The sequence below is a fragment of the Narcine bancroftii genome, chromosome 3, assembly GCF_036971445.1.
Source record: "Narcine bancroftii isolate sNarBan1 chromosome 3, sNarBan1.hap1, whole genome shotgun sequence".
Taxonomy (NCBI): domain Eukaryota; kingdom Metazoa; phylum Chordata; class Chondrichthyes; order Torpediniformes; family Narcinidae; genus Narcine; species Narcine bancroftii.
In genome coordinates, this window is record NC_091471.1 from 78,670,176 (window position 1) to 78,697,235 (window position 27,060).

At 36.2% G+C, this 27,060-nt stretch overlaps 2 protein-coding genes across 4 annotated transcripts in view; both read right to left on the minus strand.

Moving 5' to 3' along the window:
• The window catches only part of LOC138757276 (molybdopterin synthase catalytic subunit), a 46,985-nt gene that overhangs the window by 8,527 nt on the left and 11,398 nt on the right, over nucleotides 1-27,060 (minus strand). Inside the window, exons 3-4 of the mRNA XM_069924333.1 lie at nucleotides 9,151-9,304; nucleotides 5,925-6,048 (exon numbers count right to left, since the gene is read on the minus strand). Coding sequence (XP_069780434.1) covers nucleotides 5,925-6,048; nucleotides 9,151-9,304 — 278 coding nt within the window. The remainder of the gene's footprint in view (nucleotides 1-5,924; nucleotides 6,049-9,150; nucleotides 9,305-27,060) is intronic.
• Nucleotides 1-27,060, minus strand: part of mocs2 (molybdenum cofactor synthesis 2) — an 84,300-nt gene that overhangs the window by 1,725 nt on the left and 55,515 nt on the right. Inside the window, exons 6-7 of one of the 3 annotated variants that reach the window (XR_011353476.1) lie at nucleotides 5,925-6,048; nucleotides 213-423 (exon numbers count right to left, since the gene is read on the minus strand). The gene's annotated coding sequence lies outside the window, so the exon portion shown is untranslated. Of the gene's footprint in view, nucleotides 1-212; nucleotides 424-5,924; nucleotides 6,049-9,214; nucleotides 9,305-20,026; nucleotides 20,123-27,060 lie in introns of those variants that run through there. The other 2 variants (XM_069924334.1, XR_011353475.1) reach the window with 2 other exon arrangements.

Here is a 27,060-nt window from a genome sequence, read left to right on the forward strand (position 1 = left end):
ACCACCACAAATTGGAGCAACAACACCTCATATTCCGTCTGGACATCCTTCAACTAGATAGTATTAACATCGACTTGTCTGGTTTCTGTTAGCCACCACCCATCTCTCTCTTTCCCTGTTTTCTTTCCTCCAGAGGCTCATGAGCCAGTAGGGCCTGCTACCAAAATTAAATAAAATCACAGAGCCATACACTCTCCCTGATTAATTCTCACCTTTCCACTCATGTCCTCCAATCAATCTTCATTTATTGCCTTTTTCCCTGTGCTCCTCTCCCTCTTCGGTAAACCGAATTTCAGATATGGGGAAACATACTGTACATCTTTAATTTCTATGGATGCTGCGAGATCTGCTGATTTCCTCACAGCAACTGCAGACTTTCATGTTTCACTCCAATTGTATTACGTCTGGCATGGTCTTTTTTTCCTTAAAAGTCAAGAATTCAACTTGGATTTAGTTTTTGATTGGGAATAAATTAGAAATGATTAGGACCTGGTTTAAAATAAAAGGAATTGAAAACACACTTCAAGTAGCAGACATTATCCTGAAAAAATACAGCCATAAACCATGCTTCCCTGTCACGCACAAGCATATGCACATGGCCACAACAGGAATTTGATAAATCCTGAGAAGATTTGAGGACCCCTTCCTGCCGATTTCCCATCTTTATGAAATGCTCGTTTTCTGCTGATTGGACCTCTGGATTGAAGATTTATACCTAATAATGACGTGGCTAACAGTTTGCATCAATATTTTTTTAACCCCATATATTTTTTACAAGGTTAGAAGAAACTGGAGCACCCAGAGGTAATTCATGCAGTCGTGGGGAGAATATACATATTCCTCATAGTCAGAGCCAGACTCTGAATTGGATCACTGACACTATAATAGCATTGTTTTAACTGCAACACTATTCATGCCAGCTGAGCTATACTCAAGAGGCCAGAGAAAATTTCTCCATTATCCCCTTTAACTCTACATAAAGCATTTCAAATGGGATAGCTAGGGTGGCATCCACTACATTGAAAAGAATGGTGGGAGTAGCAAAAAATTAGCTTAAAACAGTGTAATACAATCTCCTGGTTTTTCACAAGATCACAAGATAAAGGAACAGAAACAGGCCACTAGTTCCAATTACCAGCCTTTTCCCCATATCCTTTTATACCCTTACTGATGAGATACCTATCCATTTCCTGTTTAAATACTCCCAGTGATCTGGCCTCCATTGCTTTGTGTGACAGTGAGTTCCAAAGATCCACAACCCTCTGACTATAGAAGTTCTTCCTCCCTCTGTTTTAATTGGATAACTTCTAATTTTAAGACTATGACCCCCTCATCCTCGATTTGCCCATCAAAGGAAACATCTTATCCACATTCACTCTGTCAAAACCTTTCGATATTCGACATGTCTCGATGAGATCCCCCCTCACTCTTCTATACTCCAAAGAGTACAATCCTAGAGCTGCCAAATGTTTCCCATACTCCAGCCCCTTCATTCCAGGAATCATCCTGGTAAATATTCTCTGCACCCTTTCCAACAACATCACATCTTTTCTGAGATGGGAGCCCAAAACTGTACACAGTACTCCAAATGGGGTCTCACCACTACCACATAGAGCCTCATTAACACCTCTCTACTCTTAAACACAATACCTCTCCAAATGAATGCTAGCATAGCATTCTCTTTCATCACTACCAATCTTACTTGGGCATTAACTTTTAGATTACTCTACACAATTAAAAATTAAATAATGGAAAGCATTCAAGCACACTTGTAGAAATATCTCTGTTAGGTATTGGTACACATACATATATGCACACATACACATACATCACCTACACAGATGCACACACATAATATTGTAATGGATCTGTGTTAATATGAATCTTTATTTTAATGTTAAAACTATATTTTATCTAGATCTGGTTTAATAAGTTAGCTTGGGTGGTTGGAGGGGCACAAAGACAACACATTCATGCTTTAAACACATGTGGTTCTTTGAAATAGAAGACAGAAATGAGACAAAAATGGATGCTGATTGAAGTTAGAGTCAAGAAGATGAAAAGGATTTAAGATGGTTCTTGAGATATTGGAAACAATAGGTGTTAGAATCACCTGTATAAAAGCAGGGCCATTTTAGTTCTGAGGAAAGCAGACTTCTCGGAGACGTAAATTGACTTGAATGCTTTTTAACACGTTTGTGTCAAAAGACCTTATGAGCTTCAAAGACAGAAATGATGTCACATATCACATGACATGAGATATGATCTGGAAATATATTATCGAATTCAGACATTTTTGGATGAGTTCAATTTGGAGGGTACAGAAGTCAAAACCCTGTATGTTACAGGAGTTTTCACTCTTGAAAACACTTAATATAATTGGGGGATCGTCCAGGATAAAAAACCAAAGATTTGAGCTTAATGAGAGCTTATTCGATCGATAAATATTCAATTTGTTGAGTTAAAAATTGTTTTGAAAGCTAATTTTATTAGCTAAGGTTTATTGTGTGTGTGGAAACAAAACAACAGCAATGGGTTTTGATAAATGTTTGGCAATGCCAATTTGTGTAGATTTGAAAGTGGAGACTTGGTCAAAGCCTGCAGAAATTGCAGCTGATTATGCTTTAAACCCCAAAACTAAATATGAGCCAAGTGAAACTTTCCAAACTTGGTTAGATTCTGTAAAAAGTACAGATGAGTGTGTTTTGAAAACAAAATTTAAGTGTGGGCCAAGTGAAATTGTCCAAATGGATTTGAAAAAGTTTTTGTAATCACCAAACTTTTCAGATATGAAAAAGGCTTATTGCTAAGGTGTTGAACCTCATGGAGGTAAAAGTGTTGATGAAAAAAAAATAGTGATTCAGAAAATTATGGCTGACTACTATGTAAAAGAGGGTATTTTTTGAAGAGAAAGAGTTAAAACAATTTTTGAGAGTAGCTCTCTTGAACAGCAGTTACAGCTGATAAAGATGGAGATAGAAAAATATAAAATTGAAAATCAGCATGAGCTAGAGAGGGAAAAAGTTGATGAAGCTAAAGATGAAAAAACAGATTAGGCAGAGTGACAAAGGTGGAGGAAGCCAGGAAACAAAGGGAATTTGAGAGAGAAATGGAAGATTGGAAAAATGCAGTTGAAGTTACAGCTAGTGTTAAATCCAGATCTTAAATTAAAGCTAAGTGAAATTTTTAAAAAGGGACAAAATTCTGCTACATTTGCAGTTATCACAATATGGAATTTATGCGCAAAGTACCTTTTCAAAAGGGTAACATGAAGTACCAAAATAAGATAGAAAATAAATGGAGCAAACCTTTAGGTTTACTTTGTAATTATTGTAAGAAAACTGGACATGCGGTTGCTAATTGTTTTTTCATTAAGAGAAAGAGAGAACAGGAAACAGCACTAGATGCTTGTATTTAAAGGGGTGAAACACAGAGAAATGGAAAAGAAATTGTTGGTAAAGTTAAGAAGGAATTTAAATCTTTTGTGTCAGGAAATAAGGTTGTCTCTGCAGTAAAGTATCCAAGTAAGTTTGAGAATGAAAGGGAAACTATTGACAATGAGAGTGTTGGACAAATTGATTTAAAGTTTATAAACTTTGCCAGTGAAAAAAGTACTGGACAAAGTGATTTAAAAGCTTGCAAGATACAACAGCAGAAAGAAGCAGACTGTCAGGTCCAGAAAGAAGCAGGCTGTGAGATAAAACAAACAAGCTGTCAGATGCAGAAGCAAACAGACTGTGGGATAAAAGAGATACGATGTGATGAATCATCAGCTAGTTTCAATATTTATTTGTCAAGTCAGAATTTTGATTTTAAAATTGAAAATAAAAAAATAGATTGAAGTAGAGAATAAAGTTAGTTCTGCAGTGACATTAACAGATAAGCCAGTCATTGATGAAACAGAGATATCCAGTGTGAAGAAAGAAAAGTGTGCCTGTGAAGACAGTGATGTCCAAAATGATTTAAAAGTCTGTGACAGTGCACAGCAGCTGGAAAAGTACTTCTCACTATCCAGAGCAAAATTAATAGAAAAACAAAGTGAATATAGTCATCTTGCTGAAGTTAGAGAGAAAACACTCTTAGTGAAGAAATTAAGAGAGTGGCAGTTGGACATTATTTCAAAGGAGGTTTATTAATGAGAAAATATAGGTTATGTCAGATTATGGCAAATGAAGAATGGGCAGTGGTTATAATTCCTAGAGCCGAGAGATGAGATTTTGAACATGGCTCATAAAACGCCTTTACATGGGCATCTTGGAGTAAATGAAACTACCTACAAAATTATGAAAATTTTATTGGCCAAATTTAAGAAAAGATGTTAATAAATTTTGTAAAATATGTAACACTTGTTAATCAAGGTCCCATAGTGGCAGCTTTTAATTCCTGCTTTTGGAGAACTTTTTTCAAAAGTAATTCTGGACTGTGTTGGTCCAATGTCCAAAACAAAAACAGGAAATGAATATTATGGGTGCCATTTCTAGGTTTACATAAGCCATACCACTCAGGAACATTAAAGCAAAAACTATGTCTGGGGCTCTAAAAAAAATCAGTTCATTTGGTCTGCCTAAAGAAATAAAATCAGATCAAAAAAGGGAAGAATTTTATGTCAGGTGTATTTCAACAATTAGTTTATAAACTGGGAGCTAAACAAATTGCACTGCCTGCATATCCACCAGAATCTCGGGGAGATTTGGAGAGGTTTCATTCAACTTTAAAAACTATGATGAGAACTTATTATTGTGAGAATTGGGAAGAAGGTGTTAATTTACTTTTGTGTGAAGTAAGAGAACATGAGATTAGAGGACATTTAATGTTAAAAGAACAGTGGGCAAATGAGGATGTGTAGTTGAATTTTCAAAGTTTAAAGATCGCTGGAAAAAAATGTGTAAGATAGCTGAGAAGTTTAAAGTGACTCCTTTTCATAGAAGATAAATCTGTGGCTCAGAAGATGGTCATTTCTATATATAAAGAATATCTCTCAAGATATCTCATCAAAAGAATTGTAAATAAATAGGCCTGAAGATATGATGTTTAAAAGTGCTTTATAATTATTTCTGAACTGAGAATTTAAGACCTTCAAGCAAGACTAAAATGATGGTGAAGTTTAGAGTGGAACTTTAATTATACACACACATGTATTTGCGCATAGTGGGGTTAAATTTAGAGTTAAGTTTAGAGATGAGTAAGAAATGTTATGTTATTGATAGTTTAATAAAAATCATTATCTTGAATTTAACTTTATCTAGTGAATTTTCCATTGCTGTTCCTTTCTTAGTGCTAACAAAGTCTGTTTAGACCCAAACAAAAAAATTAAAAGGGTAGCTAGTTCATAACAATGTGCATACAGTGTGTGTGTGTGTGTGTGTGTGTGTGTGTGTGTGTGTGTGTGTGTGTGTGTGTGTGTGTGTGTGTGTGTGTGTGATGTACAAAAGGGCAGCACGGTTGGCATAGCAGTCAGTGCAATGCTCTTACAGTGCCGGTGATTGGAACTGGGGTTCAAATCCTGTGCTGTCTGTAAGGAGTTTGTACGTTCTCCCCATGTCTGCGTAGTTTCTTCCCACTATTCAAAAATGTACCAGGGTTGTAGGTTGTAATTGGGCGGCATGGGCTTGTGGGCTGAAATGGCCTGTTACCATGCTGTATGTCTAAACAAATTTTAAAAGTGAGTTTTTGCCTTTCTTTTCTCTTCCTATCATCTTTGAACCATCATACACAGGATGTCAACTATACGAGGACAGCTCCTTCATTTTTACAGGTGGTTATAAGATTCGAGAACTAAAGCATACATGCAATTAGTGTTATCCTTAGTGAAGAAAAAAATTCAAATACAATACATGTAGGTAAAATTTACTTCCAATTTCCTCTTTCTCTTTTTGGACAAGTGCCCTATTTGAATTTCATCTCCCTGATGTCAAATCACATACCTTTTTCCATATGGGTACTGTGGCTTTCAAAGTATCAATGCAATATTTCACTGCTTCAAGGGACTCATTTCGATGTGGACTGGAGATGGCAATGATTACACTTGCTTCAGTTACATTAACTAATCTGCAAAATAATAAGGTAAAAAATATCTGAAGCAAATTTAAAAAAAATAAGCAATGAGCAAGTTCTAAAATCAAAGTTCTTTTTTTTTTAAGTGCACAGTGACCAAAATGAAATTAATCTAATAGCTTCCTGTGGATGTCTAAAGGGTAGAAAATACCTGTGAAATATAAATGTGCTTTATCATTCTTTATTTTAAAATTATAGGGATATACAGAAATTAAATATCAGGATATTGGATGCCCTCCAGTTCAGGTGTAACCTGTACCACTTGTACAGGTCTCAGCTGCACTAGAAGAGAGCCCAATGATCCACATACCTGAAAGCTCTCCCACCTGCACCAGTGCCTTAGCCATCCACTTAACAGTACTTGCTATTTCTTGCTTCACTAGTTCATGGCATGGGAAATAATCCTGAGATTAAAAACCCAACTCCCCAAGATCTCTTTTCAGTTAATTTTATGCTTTTCTGTTCTCGAATATCAGAACATTTTACCATTTGTTGTCCTCTTGAATTGTTGGGGCTGTAAATTAATCTGCATTAACACAAACATAAACTAAAGCACTAATTTAAAGAACCAAAGGCAGAACCTCCAAGACAACAAAGGAGATAAAGAGCAAGTTGAAGCAAAAATAAAATTACCAGGATATATGCACTAGTACAATTAATAATCTGTGAGAACCAGGCTTAATGTAAGAGAAAACAAAAAAGAAACTAAGACTGAGAATTTGTGAAGAGGGAGCCAATGAGCATAAAAGAGAATGCTTAAGACTTTTTTAAGCATTTAAATGATAAGAAGGTGATGAGGGGCAGTTGAAGTAATTAAGGATCTACAATGCGATATATTCTTTGAGATGGAATATCCAAGTTGATCATCCAGTCATTTCTGTATGTCACTGCTATCAACAAATTAGAAAGCAAAGACAGACATAATAAATGGGTTGAAAATTGAAAACGAGTGACTATTTTAATGACTTGCTATAAATTTCACCTCATCCAAATCAGATGTCTCCTCTTTTACGATACAGAACACAGAACAAATGAGATACTTGAGGAGCATTAAAAAATCCAAGAAAACCCTCAAGAAAGAAATCAGGAAGCTAAAAGAAGGCATGAGGTTGCTTTGGCAGACAATGTGAAGGAAAATTCTAAGGGTTTCTACATGTAATATTAAGAGCAAAAGGATAGTAAGGGACAAAATTGGTCCCCTTGAAGATCAGAGTGGTCGGCTTTGTATGGAGTCAAGAGATGGGGGAGATTTAATGTTTTTTATTCATTGAGGAAATGGGCACAGAATCATTGGAAATAAGGGAAGCAAGAGTAAAGTCATGGAACCTATACAGATTAAAAAGAAGGAAGTGCATGCTGTCTGTTCTGGCGCCTCATCCATGGTACCCTCCCAAAGAACTGTCATCTGAATAATGAAGACAATCTGCTGAGAGCTGGACCAGAGTACCATATCTGGTCCCAGGTTGGTGCTTACATTAATGTGGCCAAATTTGGAGTATTGTGTGCAGTTTTGGTCTCCTAACTACAGGATAGAAAGAGTGCAGAGTAGATTTACTAGGGTGTTGTCCAGAATTCAGGAAATGAGTTGCAGGGAAAGGTTAAACAGGTTAGGACTTTATTCTCTGAAGTATAAAAGAATGAGGGGAGATTGGATAGAGGTACAGTATTTAAAATTATGAGGGGAATAGACAGAGTAGATAGGCTTTTTCCACTGAAGGTGGGTGAGGTGCAAACTAAAGGACATGGGTTAAGAGTGAAAGGGGAAAGTTTAAGAAGAACTTCACACAGAGAGTGGTGGGAGTGTAGAAAGAGCTGCCAGCTGAAGTGGTAAATGCAAACATAATTTTAACATTTAAGAAGGATTTCGACGGGTACATGGATTGAAGAGCTATGGAGGGCTATGGACTGGTTGCAGGTCTAGGCAAAAAAAGTGGTTCAGCACAGACTAGACAGGCTGAAACATAATTTTAACATTTAAGAAGGATTTGGACGGGTACATGGATTGAAGAGCTATGGAGGGCTATGGACTGGTTGCAGGTCTAGGCAAAAAAAGTGGTTCAGCACAGACTAGACAGGCTGAAAGGGCTGCCTCTGTGCTGTAATTTTCTATGGTTCTAAAGTTGATGATGGAAATGCAGAAAATATTTTTAATGTAGGGGATTTGTCCAAGTCCAACATAAAAAGTTGGGTTGCAAATTAGTGCCTAGGAATAAAAGCATCAGTAACAGCACAGATACAAGAAAGACTTGGAGACAATAAGCAGACGGGTATGACAATAGTTGATTGTTCAAGCTGAAGGCTAAGTACTGCTTGTCAGAGTCACTCCTTGCACTGTTCCTTTTCTTTATTTATATTAATGACTTACATAAAGACATGGATGGAAAAATGTCAAAATTTGAAAATGACATTAAATTTAGAGCTATGATACACAGACAGAAAGACAGCAATAGATTTCAAATGGAGAGATAAATTTTAATGCAAAATAGCATAAATGCAATATTTCATTCAAGAATATGAGCGAAGACAATATAGAGTATATTGCACAGTTGTAAGCAGGAGGCTTTGGATATATTTGTGAACAGTTTTCTGAAAGTAACCAGGGCATTGAGAGAGTAGTTACAAAGCCATACGAGATCATCAGCTTAATAAACAAAGGAATAGAGTCAAGAATAAAACATGTCGAACTTTTATAAACTAATAGTTTAGCCACAACTGAGGAAAGAAAAGAGCAGCAAAAGGAACAAGGAAAAACAGAAGGTGAAACATTGACTTAAAAAAAAAACAAACCAAAAATAAATGACTCAATCATAGCACAACCTGCACCAAGGTCATTATTAATCAGCTTGACATGATTTCACACTCATTAAATTTAACTATGATAACTTGCCATATAAATGAACTTGGAATATAAATCATGTAAAATGCCATGAAAATATTCCTAAATAAAGAACAGGTAAATTGGCATAATGTACTCTTTTAAAAAAAAGCACAAAATATCATATTAAAATACAATACATTCATGTTGGTTGCCTGTCCCCTTTCATTCCAACTATCCCCTATCTTAATGCCACAACATACTCAGTACCAGTAACTTACCCAAGCCTGTGATGAACTCTAATGTGCTGAATATTTGGCCATCGATTCCTAATAGTTCTACAGATCTTCTTTATTTCAGCTTCAGCCATCGGAATATAAGCTTCATATTCAAGTCGGACAACTTTCTTTCCTTCAAAATGGTTTCTGGTTGTACCTAATAAATGGACAGCATAGACTGTAAAGAGCACATTAAACTACCTAACCCCATCTCGACCTCTATATTAGAAGATCTTATGATTGTTTCCTCTTCAGACACCAACTCTCCAATTTTCAGACATCATTCTCTTCGTATCTCATCTCCACTCATTGTTATCGTATAATATTTGTCACTTATACTACTTCCTCTACCAGCTTGTTCCATATGTGCACCACTCATTCTGTGAAATATTTGTCCCTCAAGTCCCTTTTAATTTTATTCATAACATAACATAACAATTACAGCACGGAAACAGGCCATTAGGCCCTTCTAGTCCGCACTGAACCAAACACCCCTTTCTAGTCCCACCTCCCTGCACAATGCCCATAACCCTCCATCTTCTTCTCATCCATATACCTGTCCAACCTTTTCTTAAATAATACAATTGACTCCGCCGCCACTATTTCTCCCGGAATATCATCCTAAATCTCTGACCTCTAATTTTAGACTCTCCTAACCTTGGAAAAAGAATCTGACCATTCACCATAAATAAGCCCTCATGATTTTATATATCTCTATGCGTCTACCCTACACAAGAAAAAAGCACCACCCTAAACAGCTTTTCTTTATAACTCAAATCCTTCAGTCCCAGTTAAATCTTTGTGAATCCATAATGACATCTTTACCATACATGGACAACCAGAACTGCACACAGCACTCCAAATAAAATCTTACAGAATGTCTATCTGGTTGGGCTGATAGGTCTACTCTGCTCTGTACAACTTTGTCATAACATGAAGGTCCAACACTTGTATTCAATGCTCTGATTGACTAAAGAAGCATGACAAACTCTTTGTTCAGCATTCTGCCCGCTTTGCCTTTTTCAGGGAACTGCCAACAGTATTTGTATCCCTGGGTGTGTGTGTATGTGTGTGTGTGTGTCTCTCTCCCCCCTACAATATTCTCTAGGGCCCTGCCAATTTCTGTGCAAATCCTGTCCCAGTTTAACAACCTAAAATGCAAGTAGCTTGTCCACTTGGCTTCCAAATTAATTACTTTAGATTTTTACAACTCCTCTCTGAGACCTCTTGATTATCTTTTATTTTATTCTTTCCCCCACAAAAGTCTTCTTTTCTATCTTCCACTGTGTTGCCCTTGACTTCAAAAATGCATTGCCTACATACAATACCATGGGAAACTAACCAACATATTTATTCTTCGGATTCTAATAAATATATAGAAAATAAACTGCAATAAAACTGAAACTGATGCTTTCTCTGGGATTTATTACTATAACAATGCATGTTCCTCACAACGCTGATTGTGTGCCTGGAAATCTCACAGAGAATTGTTTTATTTTGATCAACTTCCAACCCTAATACTACTTACGTTTATATTACTGGTACAGGCTTATCAAATCTATTTAAATACTGTAGTTAAAAAAAGCAATGCAAGTCTGGATCAAAGTTGTATTAAATTTTGACTAACATTATATTAAAGTAACTTTATAATTAATCAAATTTTAATTTTTAATTAATGAAGAAAAATTTGCTTTATTGCAGAATTAAAGACCTTTTCCTCATTCCTGAATATTAGAAAAAAAAGCACATACCGATAAATTGACAAAGTAGTTTTACAATTGCTTGTCTCAGCAAAGATGCATTTCATTTAATCAATAAAGGAAGCAAATATTAAAATCACTATCATTAGTTTCAGTGGCATCAGATTCTCATAATATATGGATATTATGGTCTCAAAACCATTTTTATGTTACAAAAGGACATCGACAAAATAATTTCCCTGTAAAAATAATTTATTTAAACAGAGCTAATCATTAAAAGATGTTGTTACACATCAGACAGTACATTTATGGCAAAAAGTCAAATCAAATATTTTATTTTATAAATCATGATCAAGTTATGGCAGCTATCATTGTTCATTAATATTAAACTGCCAGTGCTATGGCAACTGCTTTGTAATCAGGACAAACATTGAAGAAAGGTGGATCAAAGTCATTCTGATTGGCTCTATGATTAACAGTTCAAAAATTATTTAATCTAATTATTCAATTGCTCTAATTCTGTACAGAAATCTGGCTCATGGTTTAAACCTTTTAACAAACTCCAGATAACTCTTTACAAAACAAACATATAATTATTCCGTTATGCGCCTTCTTCGTGTTTCTTCCTAATATAATGTCAACAAAGTTGTTAAAGGTGCTTGTTAATTCCGAGCTCCTGAATACACCTACATAATTATCATTTTATTTTTGTTATCAATGCTACAGACAAAGCTGGAGAATGATTTTTGCTGATTAAAGTTGTCACATTCAATTGGTTCCTTAGAAGCCATGCAATCTAGTTACAAGCAAGTTATCCAATATTCATAATAAAATATTCATAAACAGTAACTGCACACAACTTAGTACATCACACTGTTCTGTAATGCATCCCAATGACAAGATTTTAAAACAACACCCGTGAGATTAATAATTTGGGCGCTGTCTTCATGTTGGAAAACAACTGTGAAGGTAAGAGCAATCCTCCAGAACATTCTAAAGAGAGCAGCTATGTTTTATAGGATTTTTTTGTTTTGTATGACAGATTCACAAAGCAACTGTCAACTTATTTGAATGAATGATAAGGAAATCTTATTGACCGTCATTTGTTGCGATGCAGCAAATTTGAAAAATAAATTTAATTATGCTGATGGAAAGATACAATGTGCATGAAAAAATAAATTGAAAATAGTCTAATAAGTAAATGTTGATGTGAACTTAAAAGTACATCTCCCTGATGATAGCTTGAACTATTTTGAAAATACCATATCAGAATTATTTTTGTTCAATAATCAACTGCAGGAGATTCTGGCATTGCTACGTTTATTGCCAGCTCCTCATTGCCTAGAAAAGCTGAAGAGGGACAACAATCTTGCAACCCTTACAGCATTGGTCGTCTCACAGTGATATTCAGGAATAAATTCCAGGTTTATGATCCAACAACAGATGTTCAATTCAAGATCAAGTGTATCTTGGGGTAATGAATGTAATGATATTTCCATGATATTGCTTCTCAATGGTAGTGGTCATGTCATAGAGGTACTGTTGAAGCAAGCATAAATCTTTGGAGTTCACACTGTTAAGTAGATCCAATCCAAGCCACAATTTCCACAGCACTGAATACTGATCTGATTAACTCACTGCTTTGCATTAAATCAGGCTTTTTTTACACCTCATTTATCCAACTAACAACTTACGTACCAGAAAAGTCAAGATGTAAGTCCCTCATGGAAGTTCAAGTTTACACATATATATGGCTCATTAGGCCTATACCTATACCAACACTTGCTCAACATACAAGTTATCAACTATCATCATTCTTATGCAGTCTATTCCCACATCAATACATTTGCTTTTGTTAATCAACCTGATTGGGTTGACTAATTTAGGGTAGCATAACTGAAATAAATAAGTGCTGATCAAAGAGGATGGTCTTAGATTTGTAATGAGGTCATGTCTGTCTCATAATATGCATTTTCTTGGGGAAATTACGAGCAAATTGCAGAATAGAGTCCAAATAGATTGTGAGCATCTGAAACATTTGATCAGGTTCTGCTCTTACGAAAGATGAATTGGCAATAATAAGTGTATCAGCTTTTAACATTCCTTACAATATGGGTTAAGAGGAAGATAACAGCACAATGAAGGGAACATGATCTGAGAAGTGTAACATGGTGATATAAATACCAGGGATTCATCTAAAATTGAGCTATTGTTCCAAAAATGTACATGAAAATAAATTAAAAGTACAGTAAATTTTAAAGTCAAAACATGAAGTCACAAAGGAATTGAAACTCCCTGTACATCAAAATGTATGTTAATTGAGCACAAGCTCATGGGCTGGAAGGGCCTGTTTCCTTGTGGTACATCTATTTTAATTTAATTAAATGAAACCACATCAGAGTTCAACAGTTGAAATGGGAACATTCTCTAAAAAAACGTGGCATATTAAAACTATTTCAAAGCCTCAGCTTTGGCAAAAATAAAAGCAACCCTCAGTTTTGTCTTATGTTGGGACCTCTGGAAGTAGGGCATCAGCACTTGGACCTCAATGTGGGTAAAATTCCTGACATGTTGCCCGAGAGGGTGATGGAAACAGGTACCCTCATAGATTTAAGAACTATTTAGTTGAGTACTTGAAAGGCTCTGGAGAGTGCTGTCAAATGAGATCTGTGTTGGTAGATATTAGGTTGGGATGAACAGCCTGTTCCTGTGCTGGTGACTCGATATGCTATTTCTCTGCAAAGCAATACATTATCTTTAGATAAAGTGACATGAAGAAAATAAAATGTTTGGGCTATAATCTGATGGCTAATTTCCCAACAGCCAAACAAGAACTGCCAGGATTTATCCTCAGAGTTGTCGCAAAATTTAGAACTCCTGCATGAACAATGATGTCCCAAAATATACTAGCTGTTTGCAGCCTGTGATATCCTGGCTACATATCGAATATAAACATGACAATTCCCAGCAGTCACATCTGGCATTCTGCCTGCTAAACCTGTGTCAGAATAAACTCAGCAGAAGGAGCAAGTAAAAGGCAATTACACCTTTATGACATAATTAAATATAATTAAGCAAATTGAACTAAAAGGGCCTTTAAGCACTTATTTATATTTTTTAATGGTTTATGATTCTTCAAATGTTTTAAACACACATAATTTTTGAATGTTTCTACATGCAGAAGTTTTCTAAGTTAATGGCAGTTTGACAACCAAAGCATTGTTTCAGCAAAAACAAAAATGAGATGCTGGAGCAACTCAGTGGATCCATGGTAGAAGTGGCCAGCCAGCATTTCAAGTCAGGACTCCTTATCAAGACTAAAGTTTTATTAAAAAGGGGGTGAAATCAGCTAGGAAAGGGGAAAAAGAAGCTGGGGAAGTTCAAGAAATGTTAGAATATTGGGGAGAAAATGGAGGAAGAATAAAGACAAAAAGAAGGGGAGACCATTGGGAATGGGAAAGAAAGTTAGAGAGAGAACCACAAAACTAATAATGGTCTTTCTCCTTCTTCCTGACTCATCATTTTCAGTCCAACATCCCATCATCTCGGCCCCTCCACAGCTTCTTTTCCCCTTCAAATATTAAACTTGATCTGAAACACTGAGTGACCATTTCTACCCTAATCTAACAAGTTCCTCCTACATTCCATTGTTTACTGAAGATTCCATCATTTACAGTTTGGGATTTTTTTTTATGAGTATTAGCTTTTTTTGTTTTAAGGGCAGGACTTATTCTCATTCCTCATCCCTCATGACAGCTTTATGCCAACAAGATGTCCTACAAGAGGCAGCATTTTTCTATCCTGAATTTGGAGGGGTTCAGCGAGCAAACCAATGTGGGCATTATCTGGAAGTTACAAGTTCAACAATGACACACATGTCAGTTATGAATGGTTAACTTACCACCTGCCGAAGCTTGGCTGGTTAAACAAGAAAATCTGCACATGCTGTGGTCAAGTGCAATTCAGAAATGTGCTGGAGAAACTTGGCATCCATAGGAAGGTCAGGAATTGACATGTTATTTTAGGAGAAAACATTTAAATAATGTCGTGGGATTCATATCCTGTGAATTACCTTTGACGTTTAGTCACTGTAATCTGATACAGGTATATAAACATTTACATAACACACGAAAAATACAATTGTGATGACCAGTTAATTTTAGTAATGCTGGTTAAAAAAGCCACGCAGGCCTGGAAACTGTAAAAGTTATTTTCAAGTAATTTACCTACATTGCCAAGTTTACTTTCCTATCCAAAAATGAACTTACTAAATTGCTTCATATTTGCATTGGAATATGAATGCATAAATAATAATAAAAATTATTTCTTCGGTGAGATGGTGAGATGTGAAGATGGTGGAAATGCTTCAAGCAGCAGCAAAGGGTGCAGTTTGGCAGCTTTGCAGAATAACAAAAGCTATTTTCATTCCAGGCCCAAGAAGATCAGTTCAATAAATTTCCAAAGTATTTAAAATATAATAAATTAAATATCACATATCCTAGTACTAACTTCAAATTCACATGCCTGATTGATACATTTAAAATAAAATTTAAAAATCAAAGTCCCATTTTAATGCATGAAGTAACATTAAAAGTGTGGACAGAGCACAATCAACTCCTCTGTTGCTCAATTCTTAATACAACAAGATGTATGGAATTAAACAAGAAACTCTGCAGATGCTGGAGTCTAGTGCAATAGACAAATATGCAGGAAAAACTAGGTAGGCAACACAGTATCCAAAATGAGTAAAAAGCAATCAATGTTTCAGGTCTGAGTTCTTCCTCAGGAATATGAAAAAAAAGCAGGTAGATGTCTTAATAGAAAAGATGGGAGGAGGAAGAAAGCTGCAGCAGACGGATAGGCCTGGACACGTATGGAAACTTATTCCACAGGCCACTGTAAAATGACTAGGAATAAATCACACGCCTATCCTCTCCTCTGATCAAAGCATGTGAAATGATACAATATGGCCTCACCCTGTTTTCTTCACGCACACTGAATTTCTTTTTGGCCAGCTATTCTTCTTTCCCAGAATAGTGTTGGCCCTGCACACATTGTCTTTCCAGTGGGTGGTCATTTCAGTGTTTAACATTGCATACTGGTATCGTGCATCTCGAAATCATGATTGCAGACAAGTGACAAACTTTGCTTCATGGGTTGGTTTAGTAATTAATGCAAATTATTTTGTTCTATTGTTTTTCCATCTGATCATCAGAATCCAGGAAAGCCATTTGAGAAATTAATTTATTCTGCTATTTTCAATCTACTTGTTAAATGTATTCAACCTTTGAATACATTTTGAAATCAATAAACTATTGCTGTTGGCTATCAGCTTAGACTGAATGACAATACTCTCTTCAGGATTCAGAACACAATTCAGACTTTTTTTGAACACATACTTATCAATGCCACTCAACTGAAATATTGAGTACATGTTAAATTGCTGACAGAGCCATCTTTTCAAGCACATCAACATATCAGGGTCTTGACTGATGCACTTTCAAGCAAAAGTGGGATCATAACTATATACCCTAAAACCAGGTACTATCTGGTCACTATTAAAATGTATGTCCACGATATAAGTCATGGCACAGTAGTGACTATATTTCAAAAGTACTTTACTGTCTCAGAAGCATGGTAGGACAACTGAAGCCATAAAAAGGCAGTAAATACAAATGTTGTAAAACCCATTATTTCGATTGATATCTTCAGCAACAAAATACTGTATTCACAAGTACTCTTTCCTCTGTCGATGCAGCCCATTTTTAACAAAAGTATTTGAAGATTCATAGTTAATGATGAAACTGGCATGCACATATACATTTCTGAAAATGTTCAAATATTTGATAATATTTGATATCTTCTGCGTTGCCAGGGCATCAAAGGTTGTGGAGAGAAGGCAAGGCAGTGGGGCTGATGGGAACAATAATTCAGTTTGTGACTGAAGGTAGGGGCAGACTTAATGAGCTGAATAGTCTATTTTGCTCCCATGTCTTATGATCTTATTAACTCTGTACAGCAAAATAACACTAATTGGTTAAGTACTTTGAAGAAGCCCATTTCTCCTTTTATATATGCAATCATGCCCTTCCCACAAGTCTTGATAAAGTGACACGACCCAAAACATTAACTCTTCATTTCTATCCATGAATATTGTCTCACCTGCTGGGTTTCTCCAGCAATTCCTTGTTCTAGATTCCAGCATCTGGAGTTTTTGCCTTTCATTCAGTAGTTTTACTCCATCTAATCAGAAAAGGATCCTACATTTTTTTTAAATATTTCTGCCGGATTACTTTTGAAATCTTCCCTCCATAATGGGATTCTTTCCTTATCCTGCTATAATTTTTCACAAAGCATTATAACTCAATATCTCTAATCATTTCTGCTGTGCTGTAACTGCTGTCAGAAACCAATTTACTGTTAGTTTCAGACTAGTTGGTTTGTTCTTAAAATAGGATCATTTTAATCTCTTCAATTTTATTTTTCATGACTTAGATGTTTGGCCGTTTTAAACCTCTTATTTTGCCTTTGTTCAAAAAACTTCACTTCAGACTTCCTTGCAAGCCACTAACTTTGCTTCATTAATTATCCATTTCTCTTTGGACTTCAGCACAATCTTTGATTTCTTTACAGTAACTTAAAAAAAAGGTTAGTCCATACTTCTTCTAGTAAATTGTTTGTGACAAGATATGTGTATAGATAGGTCTCTAGAGAACATTCTCTGTTTGCAAATATTATGCCTCTCAATTTTAATTCCAAAGCCCAGCATTTTTAATTTTTAACAAATAAAATGGCACTTGTTAGGTCAATTCATCTAAATGCATTATTATTGTCATTCCTTCCAACATCTTCACACCTGATATTTAATGGGGCTATTTTTGATTAAATTATAATAAACCAATGAGCATTAACGCATATTGTTAGAAAAAATATAGAAAGTGCTGGGAATATTCAGCTGGTCAAGTTGTGTCTGTGACAGAACACAGTTAACACTTCAGGGCATTTGAAAGGTCAACATACCTGCAATATTAACTCTAATTTTCTCTGCGTAGACCTTGCCTGACTTACTGAGCATAATCAGCAATTTCTATTTCAAATTTCCAGAAAATTCAGAGTTTTTTTGCTTTTAAGTCAAGCGTATTGATAACTGATTCTACAAGTACAACACAATGAGACAGCATTCTCTAGTCCTCGGTGCAAAACATGTAGGCATACAACCAGACATAACACATAAACAGACAAATAATACATACATGGGAGAAGTATTTTAACTATACAAATAAAGAAATAAATATTGTTTTGCACAGGTGAGAGTCTTGGATGGTTTATGTGAGCAGTTCCTTTGGTCGTTCAGCATTCTCACTGCCTGTGGGAAGAAGCTGTTCCTCATTCTGGTAACTAATAGGAGCAGCTGAAAGATGCTGCGTGTAGGGTGGAAGGGGTCCTCAATTATTTTGCGGGCCCACTTCAGACAATAATCTCGGTAGATCATGTCGATAGGTGGAGGGAGGGGGAAAGACTCCAGCGATCCTCTTTGCCACTCGTTGTCCTGTGGATTGACCTCCAATCCATTTTTCTGCATCAACCATACCACACTGTGTTGCAGCCAGTCAGGACGCTCTCAATAGAGCTCCTATAGAAGGTAGGCATAATGGTGGCCGGTAGCCTTGCCTGCTTCAGACTTCTCAGGAAGTGCAGTCACTGTTGCACCTTCCTAACAAGTGAGGAGATGTTGGAGAGTGATCATTCCTGGTCCTCCTGAAATCCATGATCATCTCCATCTTGTTCACGTTGAGATTCAGGTTGTTACTTTCACACTATTTCACGAGATTTTCCAGCTATGCTCTGTAGTATAAGTCATCATTGTTGCAGATGAGGCCAACTACTGTTATGCCATCTGCAAACTTGATGCCACTATTAGAACTGGGTCAGTAGTGTGAACAGGAACAAGCTGATCACACAAGCCCTAAAGTGTGCCAGTGCTCCGCATGACGGTGCATCAATATTCTGTTAATGATCCAGACAGACTGTAGTCTTTCCAGGATCCAATTACAGTGAGGGGTGTTGAGTCCCACAGCTTCTCCACCAGCCCCTGGGGAATAATCCTATTAAATGCCAAGATGAAGTCGATGAACAGCAGCCTGGCATTAAATCATAATATTAGAGTTTTGATGGTCTCCATTTGGAAGATCCTCTATCTCAAAATTTCAGAATCAGAATTTATTTTCATGATAAGTCACAAATAAAAGATGCTTAGTTATAATAGGACTGGGCAAGAGAAAAACTTAGTTATAATAGGGCTAGCAAGAGACTGGCAAGTGAAAAACTATTGATTCCAAAACATTTTCTAAATTGTACCCATGTTCTCAACCTATGTCTCATTATTGAGTTATTTGTTAATTTAGAAAAGTTCAGTTCCATTTCAACCCAAGAAGTGCTGCCAACTAATTTATCAATATTGTTTTAAAAGAAGCAAATTATGTATAATGACTGCCCAATAGTAGAACCTAAAATTTGGAAGTGACAGTCCTCCACTCTTTTTTTGTTTTATGAAGATGAGCTTTATTTAAACAAGGAAATAAATGAATCCAGTGAGTCAAAAAAAAAAAGGATTTAGGGATAAAATTTGGTATAGACTGGAAAAGATGTAAAAATTTTGGTAATATATTCATTCTAATCGAATTAATACATCCTATCATAGAAATAGACAAGGATGACTATCCCAATAATAGAACTTTAGTCTGATTAAATGTTGCAAAAAATTTTCCTTCAATAAATTCTTATAACTCTTAGTGATTGTAATTTACTTTTACCTTCTTTGTCAGATGTTTTAAAAATCTTTTTATTCAAATAATTTTTCTTCTTTTGAACAATTGAGGGAAAAATTTAAACTACCCAATAGTCATTTATTCAGCTATCTACATCAGACATTTTGTTCAGTCCAAGCTTTCTGATTTTACACAGATTTTTGAAAAAAAAAGCTCAATATCAATTATTTATAGTAATTTGATGGATTTGAGGACAGTTTCTTTAGTTAAGATTAAGAGTGAGTGGGAGCATGATTTGGATTTGTCACTTCCAGATGAGGACTGGGACATTGTTCTAAATTTGATTAATGAATCCTCATTTTGTGTGCAACATTGTTTGGTGCAATACAAGATTGTACACAGAGTACATAATTCAAAAGTTATCGCATTTTTATTATGATATTGATCCATTATGAGATTAATGTAAAATTTTTGAGGCTTCATTGATACATATGTTCTGGTCTTGTCCTGTATAGAAAAAAAATTGGAAAAATTACTTTTAAACATTACCATCCATTTTTAAGATCAAAATTAGAACCCGGCCCCTTAATTGCTCTGTTTGTTTTTCCTCAAGAAGAGGAAATACGACTGACTTTATCTCAGAAGCGAATTTTAGCTTTTACCTCATTGATAGCTCGACGGGCAATTCTGATGAAATGGAAATAAAGCATTCCACCTACCCATACTCAATGGTTACAGGTTATATCCTTCCTAAGTTTAGAAAAAAAAAATCAGACATCATGTCAAAGATGTAAAGGTGAATTTTTATAAGACGTGGGGCCCAATAATGGAGTATTACCATAATTTAACAAATTAGGATGTTTGGATGCTCCTGAACAGCACTGTCTGGTCTCCAAGTGTCACCCTTCGTTTACTATTTTTACTAGATATGCAAGTTTGCCTTGATTAGAGGGAGGGGTTTTTTTTCTCTTTTCCTTTTTTGTTTTTTTCTTTTTCAATATTTTGATATAATGGGTGCACAAAATTTTTTTGTCTTTTCTTATATTCTAGCATATGTATTAGATCTATATGTGTATTTTTTTTTATTAAACTCAAAGATATTTTAAAAAGATAAACCACCTTACAATATTTTTTTTAAATAGTGCACGAAATGTAAGGCAGTGTCTTTGGTTCATCAATTATTCAGGAGACTGATGGCAGCGGGAAAGATTCTGTCTTTGTGCCACTAAGTGCTCATCTGGGTGGTGGGGGTCTTTGAGGATAGAGGCTGTTTTTTTCTTTAAAGACACTGCCTCGTAGATATCCTCACTGGTATCTGTTACGTCACAGGCCAAGTTAACAATCCTCTGGAGTTTTTTCTTGTCCTGAGAGTTGGCGCCTCCATACCAGGCAGCGATGCAATCAGCCAGAATGCTCTCCATGCTACACCTATAGAAGTTTATGACGGTCTTCGGTGAAATAGCAAATCTCCTCAAACACCTCACAAAATTGCTGCCGAGCCTTCTAAGAACAAAACTAAAATGTCGCCAGATTTAACCGTTATATTTTCTACACATTCTGAATAATTCAAGCATATCAATAATTATGCTTACACAGGAAGAAGTAAAATCAGGAAGGATAGAGATTGAAAAGCATAGAGGAAGCAGGAGGAATTGCTGATGTCAAATTGGAGAGACAAAGCCAAAGTGCACCATACATTTCTTCTAGGATGCAAGTTGCCAGTCAGTTAACAAGATGAAAGTTGGTTAAATTTATTTGCCACAATAAATCAGAAAAACAAAAATTATTGTGTATTCTAACAAATAAATCAAGAAATTAGGTAACATGGAAATGGGATGAACTGTGGGAAATTACAGTCACCAAATCTGAGCTAATTCTGACAAAACCAACAAGCCTTGTTTCTTCCTGCTTTATCCTTCACAATAACACTAATAATATGAAGCAATGCAAAATAATTGTAAACTACATTTGTACACTCATTGTAAACGATACTTGTGCTTAGTAACATGTCAAAATGATGTTTTAATCACTATAATTATTGGTAAGCAAACTATTTGGCTAAAGACTAAATGTATGCAAATCTCTCATATTAGTAACATGTCAAAATGATGTTTTAATCACTTATGAAGCTATAATTACTGGTAAGCAAACAATTTGGCTACAAGACTAAATGTATGCAATTCTCTCATACTAAACAGTATTTTTTATTCCATTTGAGCTTTTACCTTTATCATACGTGTTCACTTTTTTACCTAAAATTCCGCACAATTTAACTAAATTATTTGCAAGTTTCCAGTCTATAAAAAAAATTTTAATTGTTCAGCCAACTTGATGAGAATAAAACTGTCAGCACCAAGTTAATCAAGAAAATCTGCAAATGCTATAATTATTGTTAAATGGTAGAGAAACTCAACAAGTCAGGCAATGTTCTTTATGCAGTAAAGATAAAGATCCATAACCAAATTTGGGGCCTGAGCCCTTCATCAAGGTATGAGCAAAAAGAAGACAGGCACCTGAATAAAATGGTGAAGGGTTTCAGCGGGAAGAGCACAGGCCCACAGGCAGCAGGTAATTGGTGAATAGGGGACGGAGGTCAATTTAGCAAACAGGGGAGGGGGATGGCTGTGAACAGAGAGGGATAGGAGTAGAGATCTGGAGGAAAGAAGGCAGAGGGATGGGAGAGACAGGAGGGACTTAAGTGGTAATGGAAAAAGTTGATGTTAATGCTATCCAGTTGGACAGTGCCCAGGCAGAATATTAAGTGTTGCTCCTCCAATATCTGGGTGAGCTTGTTGTGGCAGTGCACGAATCCAAGAACAGACAGGTCAACGCAGGAGTAGGGCACGGAATTGAAATGGTTGTCCATCGGGAGATCCCCCCCCCCATTGCTGCTGACAGAGCATAGGTGCTCAATGAAATGATTTCCCAATCTGCGTCCAGACTGTTTGATCTAGAGAAAGCCACAATGTGGGCACTGGATGCAGTAGATAAACCCCACAGATTCACAAGCAAGTGTTGCTTCACTTGGAAGGGCTGTTTGGGGACTCGAATAGTGGTGAGGGAGGAAGTGTGGGCGCAAGTGTAACACTTCCTGCAGTCATAGGGGTAGATGCCCAATGAGTGATTGGTGGGAAGAGATGAGTGGATGAGGGAGTCATGAAGGAAGAGATCCTTACAGAAGGCAGAGAGGGGAAGATGTGTCTGGTGGTGGGATCAGGTTGTAGGTTACGCAAATTTCAGATGTGAATGCTGGTGGGGTGGTAGGAGAGGACAAGGGGAATTCTCTCCTTGTTGCGTTTAGGGGAAGAGAGCGCTAGGGCAGATGTTTAGGAAATGGAGGAGATGCTGGTAAGGGCTGAGTTGATGGTATTAGAAGGGAAGCCACATTTTTAGAAGAAGCAGGATATCACAGGTTACCTGTGAGCTGGCCAATACCTGTGCACTCATGGAAATAGATGGTTGGTCATTATCACAAGAACTACTGATGCTGGAAGCTATGAGCGAACAATGCCAAGCTGGAGGGATACAGTGGGTCAGCAATACCATGAATAAAAGTGGTCAGTCAACACAAGACCATAAGATACAAGAGCAGAAAAAAGACCATTCAGCCCATCGAGTCTACACTACCATTTAATAATGGGTTGATCCATTTTCCCACTCAGCTCAACTGTCTAGCCTTCTCCCCATAACCTTTGATGCCCTGGCTAATTAAGAACCTATCAATCTCTGCCTTAAATACACCCAATTACTTGGTCTCCACAGCCAATGCAGTAGTAATCTAGTTTATAAATTTATCTGGGCTCCTTCAATTTAGAAATAATCCATCCAATCCTTTATGTTTAACCATTCCACTAATGGTAGCTGTGTAATCGCCTTATAAGACTCTTCACTCTAGAAATTCTCCTCCATCAATTTTCTCCATAAGACCCATTCCTTGAATCAAATCTTTCCTCATTTGTCCAAATATATCCTTAAATGGCTGGGTGTCAAATTTTGGTTTACCATATTAAAAAAAAGCAATATCAATAGTTGTTAAACCAATGGATTTTATACATCAAATTTTTGTTTCCTTACTTTCATCATTTTTGTTTTAAATTGCTTTAATTTAAAACCTGCAGCTATGATTCGTATAACCTCTCACAACCATTACGGTCAGCCACTTAGATTTTGGTCTGACGAACAGTGAAGGGTCGCATCATATTACAGGAGGGAAGAGGAGGTCATCTTTTTGCAGCTCCTATCACATACCACTAATGTTTTTCTTCTAAGAGTGCAATCATGTCAAATAGGGAATCTTCTAAACTAATTATATTGTTAATAAATCTATGCTTGAAGTTAAAAAATAAATTTTACTTTCCACCCAAGCTTAAATTAGAACTACAAGGCCGCTGATATGGTGCATGAACATCCCGTAGTATCTTGCTATAACAGCAAAGGTTAAGTATGTGTCCTCTTGTGAATAATTTAAACCTAGTCCAAACAAGTTCAAATCATAAATGAAATTTTATATTTTATTATAGAGATATGATCTGAGAAACCATTCAATGGAAATATGTAAATAATTAATGTGTTACAACACATTGAGGAGAAACCCAATTGTTACAAATCCAGATTTGAAGAACTGTGATTAAACATCGATGTTCCATAACGAGATTGCTACTATTAGTCAAATAAGGCAAGCAATCGGTACTCAGAAATCATAGAAAATAACTTGTTCAGCTTATTTGTAACTAACAGAGTGAAATTCAAGAGCAATTTTCTTGCTGTGAAGCAGCGGTTATCGTTACTTATTAAAAATTGGCCAGATAATGAAATATTTTTTAAAAAAGCAGAAATAAATCAGTTTTGGATATCAAGTTGGGAATCTACAATTTTATTTTTACATCACTATTTAAAAGTTAAGGAATTAATCCTCCCAGAGCTCATGAATCTGATAATTAATAATGGAAAATGACAGTTTGTTTCATCTCCAAAAAAGTGGGATAATTGCATAATTAGAACAAACACAAATGGCAAAAAAACAATTACTATAGAATGTCATTTGATGGATTTATATTAAATATGAGTTTATAAATTTGAGACAATCTCAAAATAGCCTTACAATATGTTTCACAAACAATGGGATGCTGGAAGAGCTCAGCAGTTCGGAGCCTTCAGGGTTAGAAATGGTAAGTCAACATTTTGGGGCAGGACCCTTTATTGTGGTTCACTTGCAATGAGTTTCACCATCTTAAAATGTTCTATATGTTTTTTTTTGCAATTTGCCTCTTGGCTTCATCCTTACAAAAGATTCTAAATATAGCACAGCAGTTAGCAATAAAACTCTGTGTATTAAGAGTTTGAGGAAAATATAGCTTCACAAATGAAATACACAAGTACATTTAGTAGACTTTAGCCATTGCATTATAATATACAGTACTGAAGAAAGAACAAGCAATTCCAAAATTATCCTACTATATAGTGGATAAAGTAGAAGACTGGGGCAAAGCCAGAGGAAAATAGATCAACTTGAAAATTCCTGATGGTAACTGGTACAGAAATAGCTACATGCTAAAATAGTAGAAGATGAAAAACAAGGACAGTTGCCAAATCCTAATTTTAATATTAAGAACAAGAAATTCTGGCAACATCTGCATAGAAAGATAAACTTAAGACTTCAAAGCATAAAAGAAGTCAAAAATATAAAATTTAAAGAATCATAAAATCCAATTGTTGGGTATAAGCCCTCCCTCTGCTGGACACCATGATGCCCACATCATGATGTCACCATTCCAAATACTGTATATAATCCTGTGTGTCAGTAGCCATGTTAGTCTAATAGAAGTAAAGGATGAGAAAGAATCACGTCTCCAAGTCTTAAGTGTGTGAGTGCATACACAACAGTGGCAGCGAGGAACAAAACGACCCCTTGCACCAACCGTGAGAAGAAAAACAACAGAAGGTAGAAAACGATTACTTGACAACCCCACCAAATTTCCACCAAGAGATCATGGTTAAAGCATGCCAAGATGTTGAAGGGAAAGTTTGGGGAATTCAACGAAGTAGAAGAAAGTTGGGACAACTATAGAACGGTTTAACCACTACTGCGTAGCCCACAATATTGTGGAAGGTCCAGTAAACCGCAAACATGCCCTCTTCCTCAGTATGATGGGCAGCAAACATTCTATCTGCTTAAGACCTTGCTGTTCCAAGAGGATCTAAGGATGAAGACATTCAATGAATTATGCACAGCTCTAAGGAACCATTTAAGCCCCAAACCACCAGTTATGGCAGAAAGGCAATGATTCTATGAAATGAGACATGGACCAGGAGAAACAGTAAGTGAACACCTGACATCATTGCGCAAACTGGCGGAGCACTGTCTTTTTGATCAGTTTCTAAATCAGGCACTACGAGACAGATTACTGATGGGGCTGACAAATCACCAAGCAAGGCAAAAATTATTAGGAATGGATGATAGACTTTACGTTACAGATTGTATACAGAACTGCCTGCAGCTCTGTAGGCAGTAGCCAAATCCTAATTTTAAAAACTTGGGTGTAGGTCAACCAGACCTACTGGTCGGGCGATCTTCCCACCAACAATGCTTCCATTGTGGGAAATACAATCACTGACCAGAAAACTATTTCTCCAAAAATTCTAAATGCAACTATTGCAAAACAGAAGGACATATCAAAGCTAAATGTCCATTTCTAAAGTGCAGGTGGCCTGCTAATAAACAGGCAGCTAAATTCAAAACAATTGCAGAGAAAGAGAGACAACCTAGCAACTATGACGATATCAGCCCAATGGCTGACCTTCAAGCTCCTGAAATTTCAGCTCCCGAGATTTTACACATCCGAGGAATAAATGGAGGAAACACAGCAATCTTTATACAGCTAAAAATAAACGGACACCCCCTGAAGATGGATTTAAGACACAGGGACAGTGTCCCTAATGCCATTACATGTAAAGGAACGCTTGCTACCCCACACCTCCCAGTAAAAATAACTGAAATAACTCTTAAGATCTGTTACAGAAGACAGAATCAAAGTGTTTGGATAAATTACGGTCAAAATACAAACAACAGCAAACAAAAACACTCTCTCTACATCGTAGATACCCAGGGATCAGCTCTCTTCAGAAGAAACTGGCTGCAACACATTCCCCTTGACTGGCTGGAAATCGGTTCAATACTAAATGTAAACCACACAGACACCTCCTAGCCAGAACTCGACCAAATCCTCAACAACTACGCTTTCCAACAAGAATTGGGGAAAATCTAAGGTGTTCAAGCCAAACTGCAATTAAAGGATAATGCAGAACCAAAATTCTTCAAAGCCGGAACAGTGTTCTGCTATGAAAGGAAAAATTGAGGCTGAATTAACAAGACTAAAACATTAAGGCATATTATAACAACACAATACAGCAATTGGGTAGCGCTCATCAAATGTGAAATTTGCATT